General features: G+C 35.2%; 1 protein-coding gene across 1 annotated transcript in view; it reads right to left on the reverse strand.

Moving 5' to 3' along the window:
• Edil3 (EGF like repeats and discoidin domains 3) overlaps positions 1 to 13,765 on the reverse strand; it is a 440,770-nt gene that overhangs the window by 319,851 nt on the left and 107,154 nt on the right. The window contains exon 2 of the mRNA XM_075976362.1: positions 3,272 to 3,400. Within this exon, the coding sequence (XP_075832477.1) occupies positions 3,272 to 3,400 (129 nt within the window). The remainder of the gene's footprint in view (positions 1 to 3,271; positions 3,401 to 13,765) is intronic.

Consider the following 13,765-nt stretch of genomic DNA (forward strand, 5'->3'; position numbering starts at 1 on the left):
TCAACTGAAAAGTCAGAGTGAGCAATGTTAAAAAGAAAATGCTTCAAATATTTGGTCCTTACGTTTTAAGAAAAGAGTAAATACTGAAGTAAATAAACTTTAAAAACACTGCTAGTTAGTATTTTTAATCAGTAAATGTTCAATATTACATTAATATATGCTTGATAAATACAGGCTTGAGAAAGAGGTTGTTGAAACAAAAATAATATGTTTGTTCTATGAAAGTACCTAAGTGGGAAATTATTATTTTCTCCTAAATTCTAAATATTTTAATGAAATAAATATAAATTAATGAATAATTTTAAAAGTCTGGTGTGAAAAGCTGGCTGTGTAAGCATCAAGTCCGCTACATGGATCCCAAGTACCCACATAAGAAATCAGGTGTTTCCACATGAGCCTGTAACCCCAGAGATGCATTTGATGGAAAAGACAGAAGGGTTGCCAAGGCTTGCTACTAGCCAGTCTACCTGAAAACCCACAGAGTCACCTAATTCCTACCCTGACACAAGATGATGAGCTAGAAAGCAGTAGAAAAGGACACCAGAGTCTTCCTGTAACCCCCACTTCCAGCATGTGTCTATGCTACACACACACATATGTGTATACACACATATACATAATCATATTATTTTATAAAACATCAATGTTCCTTAACACACAAAGAGCATTTTAACCTTTTACATTTAAGTATTACAGTAAATTTTCCATTGTTTTGATGTTAAAGCTTTATACATAAAAGGGAATTGACATAATATCTATGGTATATGGTAAAAGGTATATGGCCCCTTGTTCCGTCCAGCCCGTGAACCTTATACCTGAAATAACACACCGAGATCTGTATTAATTAAATTGATGTCTGGCCCATTAGCTCTAGCCCCTTACTGGCTAACTCTCACATCTTAATTAACCCATTTATATTAGTATGTATTGCCACTTGACAGTGGCTTATTGGCATGAATCTAACCAGCGTCTGTCTCAGAGAAGAGAGCCATGGCCTCTGCCACATTGCCATCTTCCTCCCAGCATTCTTTTCTGTCTACTACACCTATCTAAGGGCTGCCCTATCAAAAGGCCTAGGGAGTTTCTTTATTCAACCAATGAAATCAACACATAGAAAGAAGACCCTCCTACACCAATGGTATGCTTCATTGTGGGGTGGGAAAAAAAGTTCTATCTTTTCCAAGAACTGTTAAATATATCTTAGTGAAGGGAGAGGTTGAATGAAACATATTATAACAAATAAAGTTAAAATAATGTAGTTTAACTACCAAATAGCTAATTTTATAAGGGATTTAATAGCATAATGATAAACCTGATGAAAATGTAAGTGTAGGAGGGGGAGGGAAATGGGAGGCTGGGAGGAGGTGGAAACTTGTTTTTTTTTCTCATTTTCTCAATAAAAGAAAGATAAAAAAAGTTAAATAATAAACAGAATCCTAAAGACTGAAAAAAAAAAAAGAAAATGTAAGTGTATAAGCATCCAATTCCTTAAGTGTCACTGAACTAACTATAATACACAGTATGACAGCTTTCTTAAAACACTCTTCCAATGAAATGATGGATGATTAATTAATTATTAAAAGTGGGACATTAATTATCACTTTGTCTCTGGTTTATAATTTGAAGTTAAATGATGCAGACAAAACATTTTATAGTACAAAGAAACTATGAATTTGATATTGGTGGAATTAAAATAATGACACTAAATTTTCATTCTAAATTTCAACATTTCTGGTAGAAGTACTTACAGGTCTAGTTTTCTTTGGTAACATAGACTTCTGAATATATGATTATCATATCGAACTCTAAAATGCTACTTTTATATATGTGTAGATGATGTCAAAGTGATTACCAACTTGATTTCTATGGAATAATGTCAAGCTCCATAAAATATTGCTGATTTAATAAAAACCTTTAAAGACAATTATCTTTGATATGAATTAAGCTGGCTAAGTGCTTTAAGAATAATATAAGCCAATTGTTATTCGGATTCAATCTTGCTAGTGTAGTATAAAAACCTAAGAAGCACATTAATGTTCACAACTGGAATATGAACATAGAAAATTAATAATTTCATTTACAGATTCCTTTTATTGTTCAGCTAGCAGTTATGGGGCTCTTCCTAAACTCAGCCTATATCAGAAGCATCAGATACAAGGATAGGTAAGACAAACTCATCCCTGGTTACAAATGCTATTAATTGTTGTTTTCCAAATTAATTACCAATAGCTATTGAAGTGTCTAGTTTTCCAGCAATAATGGTGGCTGACAAAATTTTATTCAACCTAATTGTATTTTGTACTTCACAACTATAAACCACTTTGTACAAAGTGTCCAGACCTGATTATGGTGCTGCTTTGACCCAGAGAAAATATTTGTACAGGAGCTTACAAATTGTGGTTTCTAAAATACTTTTAAATTCCTTGAGAAATTTCTACATGCATTTTGATCAATTTTACCCCTATTCTTCTCCTTAATTTCTTCCATACCTGTTCCTACCTCTCTCCAATCTAACTTTCTATCCTTTCCTTTTTGAAGTTGTATAAACCATATACTCCAATCTGTTCTGTCCACATAGCTCAGGATGGGACAACATTCAATGCAGTGTGGGCAACCTCCTAGGAGCCATTAAAGTATAAACATGTTGTTAATGGGGAGCCATTTGGAAACAATGAAAGTTATACAATATATAGCAATAAAATTTTCACAGATTAAAAAGTGATTTTGGAAAATAATCAGTGACATAGATCAATTTTGACAAAGATGAGGCTTTTTTGAAAGGGTTTTGCTGAGAATTGCCATGGAATGCTATCTTCTTTATATTCCTAAAAGGTGATGTGTGCTCATGTTCTAAGAAAAGTAGTGATTTAGGAGATTTTCAAAGTACTAATACTCGTTATCAGTTCTTTTAAAAAGTTCTGCTAAATTTAAGTTAATGATTTTACCTAAGTCAACACTAGAATTGTGTCCTTTCTTTGCATTCAAATATGTTTTATTAATATGAGAGGCTTATGGAATTAAATTTATTAAATTATTATTTGGAGCTTAATTTTACTACTAATCACTAAGCTGGGAACAATGATGTATTTTAAGAATATCATCAATAAAAATATAATTATAACACTAAATAAAAACAATAGAATCGACAGTATTAAAGCCTAGGAAGTTCAATAGAATCTTACAAAGGCTCTTCAGCCCACAAGAGTCACATCTGTGAGTCATGCACAAAACAATCATGATGAAGACGGGGATGCTGAAATCTTGCACTTACCAACCTCCACAACACTAGAGCAGTTGGGATCTGTGAAGCCCTCTGGACACTCACAGGAAAAGGAATCATCAGCCAATCCCGACAGACAGATGCCACCATTTTCACATGGATTGGGGCTGCAAATGTCACCTGAGGAACAGAAAGTCAGAGTTTGACTTTTCATGTTTATCTTAGGATTAGAACTCACCAGGTTACTTGGTATACCAACTCACTAAAGATCAGGGCTAGACTGTTTTATTTTTTTCTAATTAGTTCAATACATCTCTTTACAGCCCTATAAATTTTCCTTTGTAATGTTTTGGTTCCTTTCTCTAATGTACTGGGATGTATTTCCCAATACTTAGAATCTGCTAGAGAAATGGCCACCAGTGTTGACTAGAAAATGGTAATTGGTGAAGTTGTCTCCTGTAGTAACTTGTAAGACAGAAAGCGTATGTGATAACATTTTGGATGGAATAATGAGGTTTCCATAGAGACTGTTAATATGTCAGTTGGCTCTTAATATCTGCATGTGATAAGCTACTACAAGAAACAGGCATGCCAAGCACAGAGCCCTTTAATTGAAATTTAAAGAAATACAGAGGGACCAGAATATGACTGGAAAATGAAACTATTGCTCAATTTTAAGCACTCAAATTAATAACTGGACAAATTTTAAACTTTGACAGAAAGATATAACCCCATCATAAAGTCATTTATGTGCCTTAATGTTCACGAAAACAGTTCAGAGAATTCATTTGGAGCATAAATGGGCCTCTCAAGATATCAAAGGGCATCACAAAATCCTGAGAGGTTTCCCTGAGTAATCTGGCATGTGTAGGGTAGCACTGCTGATTCAATGTGGAAGGAATGGCTGGCAGCCTTTAGGTAAAGTCCTGGGTAGACAAGTATGAATTATTGTGCAAAGAAGACTTGAGGTAGATTTATCCGAACATTTCAAATGAGACTTTATAAGTTAAAATGACACCTACAATGTGAAAAAAATGAGAAAGAAGAAAATAAAAATGGAGGGAATAATCAACAGCATCATTAGCATCATCTAGACCAAAGATTTAATTTATTTCATTGCATCACTAATAAAATAAAATAAAATAAATGTGCATGAAGGAAGATGCACCTAGTGTGAACCCAGTTTTCCAGAGGAAAGTGATAAGCAACATATCTACCAAGAACAGAGAGAATTTAGAGTGAATAGTCACCAAAGCAATTTTGCAGTGTCCTTTATAATTTCATTTGTTTTCAGCACTATCCCTAACAGGGTGTGCCTTCCCCAGGCAGTATAAGTTGTTTATGTAAAATCCATAAGGGCAAGGCAAACTGAAGATACTTACAGAGTCTTATATGAATTGACAAATAATAAAGCAGTGTCTGGTGTGGGAGAGTTGTCTGTATTCTGTCAATCATGTTTTAAATAAATGCTGATTGACCAGTCAGGAAGTATAGGTAGGAAAACCAGACAGGAAGTAGAGGTGATGCAATGAGAACAGGAGAATTCTGGGAAGGAGGTTGTTGATTTCTCCCAGTCCTGTACAGACCACAGAGGAAGCAAGATGTGACCTTCTAGCTGAAAAAGGTACCAAGCCATATGGCAAATACGTATATGTGTATATATATGTATATATATATATATGAATAATGGATTAATATAAGCTATAAGAGCTAATAAGTAGCCTGAGCTAATGGGCCAATCAGCTTTATAATTTATAGAGATCTCTGTGTGATTTTCTTTGGGGCTTTCCGGCTATGGGGTACCGGGCAGGACAGAAACCCCAACAAGCAGGCCTCATTCATGTTACAAGTGTCTGGGAGAGAGTTTTAGCAAGAGAGATATTCTTTGGGCTTGCATTTATATTAATTCAAAAATCAATAAAAGCTCATTCTGAACTGCTTCTTTCTAGCAGTTAAGGCCCTATGCAGTATACACACACACACACACACACACACACTGATCTCCTTCTTTTGTAGCTCATACCACACACTACAAGTACTGATGTCGATTGACAGAATTAAAAAATATGTAAAGTTGGTAGTTTTGTTTGATTATCCAGCAATTAGGAGCTCAGCTGTTCATTTTCTGAACTTTATTGTTGTTTGATTATTGAATTATTTTTTCATTTTGCTTTTGCCTTTTCTTAGTCAGAATTAGTACTATTGTAATAAAATATCATGGCTAAAGCAACTTGGGGAGCGAAAGGTTTATGAGGCTTATGCTTCCAAATCACTGTTCAGCATCAAATTCAATCAGGGCCGGAACTCAAACAGGGCAGGAACCTGGAGGCAGGACTTGATGCAGAAGTAAAGGAGGGGAGGATGGCTGCTTACTGACTTGTTCCTCCTGCTTCCTTATAGAATCCAGGACCACCAGCCCAGGGATAGCATCATCAACAAAGGGCTGGGGCTGAGCCCTCCACATCAATCACTAATTAAGAATATGCTCCACAAACTTGGTTACAGCCCAATCTTAGGAAGGCATTTCTTCAATCGAGACTCCTAGATCTCTGAAGACACTAGCTTCTGTCAAGTTGTCATAAAATTAGTCAGCACATGCCTACTAATTTGTACTATGGTAAAACTTGTAAACATTTTTAGTTGAAATATACAACTTGAATATAACATGATGGAGTAACAACTTATTAGAATTATGGTTAACTTATCAAACTTAAATTTACATTTATCAAGCTTATATCTACTATATTAGCAACTTTATAAATATATTTTGATTTAAGTTTTGTATCCTTACACTTTCCCTGTTATTTCCACACATCCTGAATCTAGCCTATGAACTTGAAAATATCAGACAAGTACCCCACTTCTTAGCTACATTCTCAAACATAAGGCCTCAACATATTGGTAAATTTTCTCTACTTTGTGTCTTACACACAACATTAATATTTGCACATCATTTTAAGGGATAGAAATGATAAAAATTACTACAGTATACAATTAATCCAAATGACATTGCAACAAAATAAGTATTGGTTTTGAAGTAAAGCAAGAAATCTGTGTGTTGATTTTTATAGTTCACAACAGGATGACCAAGTAGTCTGTCTTAAGAGATGGTGTAAATGTATTTGGTTTTAAAGGCAGTATTTTATCTGAAAAAAAAAAGTCTGTTTCATTTCAGATGTCTAGAACATTTCAAATAAATATTTCTAATAAGAAAGCTGGTATTGAATTTGAGGGCTTTCCTTACACAATTAATTATTAAATGTTAGTGAGTCATTAGGGCTGAAATAGGACGCAGGGGCAGATGAGAGATCCTTCCGATAATAAGTAAATATTTCAGCAGATAAAGAAACATTTTTCTGAAAAAATATAAGAAGTATTAGACTAAAAGTTAGGTCCCACAATTGTGACAGTTTACACAAGTTAAATCTACTATGTCAAAATCTGAGGATATTCACAAGGTTCCTCAGTATTAGGTGGATAATCTGACCAGCACATAAAATTGTGGCCTTGCACAAAACAAAGACAACTGTAACAACCAAAGTTAACCACTATGAGCCTTAGGGTCCTACTGTGAATCTGTTTCTGCCATGCACAATTATAATAGCATTCTCATTGTAGTAATGTTTTCCAAGACTCAGATACAAAAAGGAAGTTAAGAGTGTAACAAGTGTAGCCTGCTAAGGAAAGCCTCTACGGCAGAGCACTTGTCTAGCATTCAGAAAGGCCCTGTACTTTCTACCTAATACCAGGAAAGAAAAGAATCTACAGAAGTTTACTAAGAAATAATGACAGCATGTTGGCAGTTCAATGACCACCACACCGCTCATTTCTTTATAGTATCCTAAGTAAACATTTTGCATAAAACGACAAACATATGAAGGTAATGCCCATGGAGGATGGGATGATGAAAAACCAAAGCAAACAAAGAAATCCCTCATTTTCTTTTTTTTTAATTAATTTATTTATTTATTAAAGATTTCTGTCTCTTCCCCGCCACCGCCTCCCATTTCCCTCCCCCTCCCCCAATTAAGTCTCCCCCCAGCCCGAAAAGCAATCAGGGTTCCCTGTCCTGTGGGAAGTCAGCAAGCGATGAAAGGAGACAGAGACAGAGACCCAAATTGGAGCACAGGACTGAAATCTCAAGGTCCAAATCAGGAGCAGAAGGAGAGAGAGCACGAGCATGGAATCCCTCATTTCAATGCATGTCTTAGACCTATGCGAAGAACTAAAGGGACTGAGGATGAAGAAATAGCCAGGAACAATGAAATCCTCTGTAACACAGCATGGAGCTCCAGGGCAAAACCCACTCTGACAGAATCCTTTTGGGACAGGCACAAACAGGCAGTAGTGGTTTTGCCCTGAATTTGGGCTGTATACAAATTGGGCTGGGTCCATGGGGCATCCCCCAAGTCTGAAGAGGGGATTGTAAGCTTACCATGGATCTGAAAAAGCATGTTGTCCCATAAAATTTGATTGGGCAGTGTCTCTCCATGGGCACAATAGAGTTCAATCTCAAAGCTACCTGCTTTTTCTTCTGCTCACCAAAACCATCAACTTACTTTGCTATTTTCTACATTTAGTAGTTGTCAAGATGATGGTGTAGGTGTGTGTTGGCAGTCTGAAGAGAAAGTAAGGGTCCTGGGTAAATATTTGTCAAAACTTCTGATTCTCTGCAATTCGAAATAATGTAAGGAAATGCCTACTTGAAGGAGAGAAAAAAATCAAAGTTAAAACTTAATAAGTCCTTGGAATTCAAATAAATGATTTTTTTCTATTTAGTCATTCTCTAGATTGATAGGTCTTAAAACTACGATGGCAATCAGCACAGGAAGGCAGCTCAGCAAAGAAAAACAAGACAATACAGATTGCAATCCCTTTCTCTCCACTGTCAGCAGGCACTCTGCTATGGCTCTGCACGCTGCAATCTGAACAGTATTAATACCTTGATGTTTCCTGGCTGGCTAGCCTCACCTTCTTTAGATTAGGACAGATGTGTTTAATTTTATTCTAACTATGTTTTATAGTTCCATCTGCAGTTTATGGCAGAGTCGGGCAAATTAAGCTGATGCTGGTTTGCCTTTTGGCAATAGAATGAAGCAATTATTTTTCCCAGGAGAAAGAAATCTTTGCAGGCTAAATTTAACTTAACCATTTGCCTGAACTTTCCACCCACTCACGAGTTCTGAAAGGACTGGAATAGTCAACTTCAGCTTTAACTTCATTTTGCTCACTGACCCTTACTTGTTGCCAGTAACTTCATGTTGAAAGGGACATAAAGAACATCTTATTTTCTCTCATTATCTACTCACAAGCCACGAACCTTGAACTTTTAGAGTAACATTTGTAGATACCTCAACTATCACCTCTTTCTATAAAAAAACAGAGCAGAATAAATAAGTAATGACAAAAAAAAGAACAAGAAACAAAAAATTGGTACATTTTAATGCCGTTTTCTATTTTATCAGTATACACAACTATGATACTTCTAATTCACATAAAAAGAATATTCTATTATGACAGTACAGTGGAAATTGTTATACAAGATGGCTAATTTGTTTAACTGATATTTAAGATCTCAAATAGTTTATATGCTATATTTTCTAGATAAGCTTGTGTCTGTCTTCTGTTTGCATTTCAGAGAATTACTGACTCATTCATCATGTATTTGTTTGCCAGAAGAAACCACATTGAGATGCCAAAGTGCAGCAGAGATGAAACATATAATGTTCCTGCACTCTTAGAGTTTATATTATAGAAGAAATGAATAATGAAAGCCTTACAAATAAGCAAACAGTGTGTCGCCCGCTGTAAAAACAAAGCCAGGAGAAAAATCTCCCTGATATAGAATGCTATAAAAAGAAGTGATTATTTAACATTGAGAGTCAAGCAATGTCTTTATCTTAGCTGTGAACTAAAGGATGAGCAGAAGGGAGCAGTGTCAAAAGGAAGAAAGACCTTTCTTTTTAGAGAGAACAAGTGACTAGCTCTCATGGTAGGGACAAGAGTGATGAGGGCAACTCATGCAAGATCAGTGTATATGCGACACAGTAATGGCTTGACATTAAGTATTTGTTAGGAGAACAAGTTTTTATAGAAACATGTGTAATTTGAAAGTCCATATTTAATTCTCCTAGTGCAGCAAATAAAATACAGTGTTCTTGATTTATATATCTTAAGCATCTAAAATATACTTATTATTTACATGCTGTTTTCATATAGTTGTATATTGATGTTGTTTTATTAATATATTTACATAGCGTTACTAACGTATTCATGTGTTTGTAGCATAATATAAACAAATTTCTTTAGATGAATATGGGAATCTCTGTTTTATCTTCTTCACTAGCTGTGCTAGCAAATATGAGACTATAGCCTCAATGTTTATTCTGACCTCTTTCTACCTCTACAAACACACTCATATAAAGTTGTAAAACTAAAACTAAGAAAATTATGTTACTCAAGAATTTTACTTCTTGAACATAACTTATTACTTAATCAATTCAGTTTCTCAGCATGGTAATTGTGCAGGATGTTGCAAATCATATTGAAATGTGGGAAAGCAAAACACAGGAAATACTTGAATTCACATTCCACAAGCAGGGAAATGTGAACCTGTACATTACTATGCCACCTTCAATTTATCCCTCTTCCATTGAACATGGCAGCTATAATGCTACTTCATTAAAGAACTAAAAGAAAGCAAAATCTTTGCTTTCAATTGCACAAGTCAGAATTTTGAAACAACTATCAATTGAGTGCATAAAATGATTAGTCAAATCTTGTTCACAAATGAGCAATAACTCTAGTTAAAATGAAATAAAGCTCACGAGAACTTATATAGCCAAGCTGCCAAAACCTACCAAAAAAGTTAGCATTCTTATGATTTATTCTATAAGAAAACATGGAAAAATGTCTGTTTTTAAACCAACAATAGGCTTTTTAAGTTGTTATCCCTTAATATATCATGTATATTCTAATTAGTTGAATGCATACAATTCTATTTTAAAACCTTTTCTCACTTACTAAAAGCTATGGTCACTGTATATTTCAACAGTTTATTAAAAAGACATGAATTACCACTCAATAAGGAGCGATGAATATATTAAAGGAATTTTTAAGAATTCATATGGAAACTTGCATATCATTGTACAACTTGTGTGTTTGTGTGTCTTAAAATATAGTTACCCTGTATGACGTTGACCATAAACAATGATTCTACTAAATGCCAGAGAACAACAAATAAAAATATCAGTTCCAGAAATAGGCAGCCTCTTTTAGGCTCTTGAGTAGTGGGATCTCCAAGCATTCTGCATGATTTCCAATGCTCTAGGTTACTTTCCAAAACCATTGGATAATCTCACATAGCTGAAGATGCCCTAGATTTGCACTATGTAAGGCGGAGCCATCATGCAGGTCCTGATCTGGAAGCTTTGTCTCTATTACTTAGTTGCCATAGTTCTTGAAAATATTATTTTGGTATCAGAGGAAACTTCAAGCTACAAAGCCACTGGCCTACTGAGATATGATCATAGGAACAACAGTGACAGTAATGTCATAGGATTAATCAATCACTTTCTGATTGCGATTAAGTGTCCTCTGTAAGATGAAACTCTTACTTGGTACCATTGTTTGGTCAAAAAATTGTTACTAAACAGGCCATAAGCCCTAAGAGAGAGAATTCTATTCTTATTCTCCTAAATGGACATTGTATTAAACTGATCGCTAATTGAAAACGTAAGTCATAAACAATGCCACACCAGTTTGGAATTATGATTAATAGGGTGGTATTTATTTAAAGGGGAAAAAACTTACAGATCACTGTCAGCCCTCTGCGTAACCAGGAAGGAAGTCAAGTCACCAGCGGAGCAGAAAGTGAAGAGAGAGAGAGGAGAGGGAAATGGCCGCTTTTTTAAAGGGAGAGAGACCACGCCCCAAGGGGCTGGTATCTCAGCGGCAATAGGCTGGAGGAGTGGGAGGACCTCCCGTAACAGCTAATGGTTTAAAATTATACGCACACATAAATCAATATATCTCCCAAACTTTGTCATGGAAGCTTCTATTGTGGTTGATGGTGATTAATACAAGACCCACAACCTGTCAAGGTACAGAAAATAAGTGACCACAGAATCCCAGAATTCCCTGCCCACATCAAGAAATTTGTCAAATTTCTCCTCCCCAAACTAAGGTTCTTTGCAGAAAAGGACAGCAAATAGTTCAAGAGTGAGAGGTGGTGGATGATTATAAGCATATAGTGTCATTTGGGGACTGTAGGGCAACTGCACATGTCAACTTACAGCAGTTGTGGCAGTATGGACAAGACCTAAGCAAACTCAATTCATACAGAATTTCACCATGGAGAACGAGGTGGCAGCAAGGTTTGTCTCTAGTTGAGGAGCTATTAGCATTTGGTAGACGATGGGAGAGGAAACGTCGTTTTTCTTTAAGAGTCTAACCCCTGGTAAGTTGATGAAACTCTAGTTAAGAGCTACACATACAAGAATAAATGAGCAGTACAAAGTGGACTTGATAGATTTAAAAATGATGAAACACAGAAGGGAAGAAAGAAAGAAAGAAAGAAAGAAAGAAAGAAAGAAAGAAAGGAAGGAAGGAAGGAAGGAAGGAAGGAAGGAAGGAAGGAAGGAAGGAAGAGAAAACACCTATTTTGGTAGATAAAACAAGGGAATGGATCTGGGAGGAGTTGGAAGAGGTGCAAATTTAATCAAAACACATTGTGAGAAATTCTCAAAGATTCAGTATAAAAGAAAACCTTTCAAAAATAGTGTGATTTGAGTCTATGATTTTGTGCTTTAAAAATAATTTATATGCTTCTTGAGATATCTCAGCTTCTCAAAATATGCATCATCAAGCCCAACCTGAGTTCCCTCTCCAGAATTCACATGGTAGAAAGTGAATACCCACCCAAAATGTTCTCAGGTCTCCTCGTGTGCATCACAGTACATGCAAATAGGTATAAAGGCACATTGGTACACATTGACATATACCCACAAAACAGACAAGCATGCAATTAAAACTAACTTCTGCATAATACTGTATAACATTGGTAATTTAAATAGAAAAAAATCTATTTTAAAATTCAAAGAAATACTAGAAATACGTAAGAATAATAATGTAAGAATAATATATTATTGATAGACATTGAACATCTTTGCTATGAACAACCATCTGATTCTGTACCTCAATGACATTATTGTCCAAAATTACTCACATAAAACCCTGAAAGTGTCTGTCAGATATATGACCCAAGGAATACTTACATACAAACACACTTAAAGGATTCTGAGGCTAATCTAAAAAAAAAAAAACATGCTCAAATGCAATTCAGAGGGTTTCATTGCTATCTTAGAACACCTTTTCCTCTGCAAATTGTTTCCAAATACTAATAGCAGAGAGGATGAAATTACCCACAAGAAAATCAATAACTGTTGATTGTTAACTGTTTAAAATTCTATCAATTTTATGAACTTTCAATCAAATTTTCCTATATAAGTAGACAGAAATATGTCTTAGACTCCAACAAAGAGAATATATTTGATATACTTTGTGTTTTCAAACACCTAGGGAGTCCTTTAACATAACAGAGGCTAGGTTTTTTTTAGAACTGAATGGTACATTAAAGATGAACTAACCCAGTTGTTCTCAAACTCCACTGTGTATTGGAATCACAAGGGAGTTTCTCAAATGCTTGATGCTCAGTCCAATTAAGTCAGCATCCTGAGAAATGAGATCCAACCTTCAACACTGCCTAATACAAGTGCTACATTTCACTGAAGAAGACAAAAGAAAGGCAGAAAATAATAGACAGAAAAATAAAAGGAAAGAAGAGAAATGAAAGGCCAGAAAAACATATGTTAGGGGGAATAATGGGGAAAGATATTAGAATTCCAAGCTTTCTTTATTAGTGCCCTATGAGTTAGGAAAGAAACCTTTTCCAGTAAGTTATATCTGCCAAAATGCAAACAAGGACATATTCTAAGTGATAAATATAGAATAACTATAATTTAATTTTAAGATGTATTGTCTTTGTGTAAATGAAGGAGAGATCCAAACAGCAGTCAGATGATTATTATTTTATAATAAAGTAAACTTTTAAAGTATTTTGTTCTATTTCTAACTATGAATGGATATCCTTGCAGTTATTCAGTTGACAGCTGATGTGACAGTGACTTGTGCCGCTAAAAGTATATATTTGGAAGGCCAGTATAGAGAATTATCTGGTCTCACAGTCTAAAAGTAGATACAAAATAAGACAAGAGATGGTTTTCTGTGCTATGTAAGACAAAGCAAGCCTAAGAAAGGATCCAAACTCAGACATAGGAACTTGAAAGCCTTCAGAGAGTAAATTAACTCTAGAGAGAAACCCTATGGCCAACAGGGTCATACAGCTCAGATTAGTTAGTCAGTGGCTCAGATATGCTGACTTGATTTACTGGTTTTGCTGGCTCTCAATGACCCTTAGGCAAATAGATTCAAAAATTGTGACCATGAATGCCACCTTGGTAAATAAAAGTCGATCGTTGGCTGCAG

Source organism: Microtus pennsylvanicus, chromosome 6 (assembly GCF_037038515.1).
Source record: "Microtus pennsylvanicus isolate mMicPen1 chromosome 6, mMicPen1.hap1, whole genome shotgun sequence".
In the NCBI taxonomy this organism is placed as follows: domain Eukaryota; kingdom Metazoa; phylum Chordata; class Mammalia; order Rodentia; family Cricetidae; genus Microtus; species Microtus pennsylvanicus.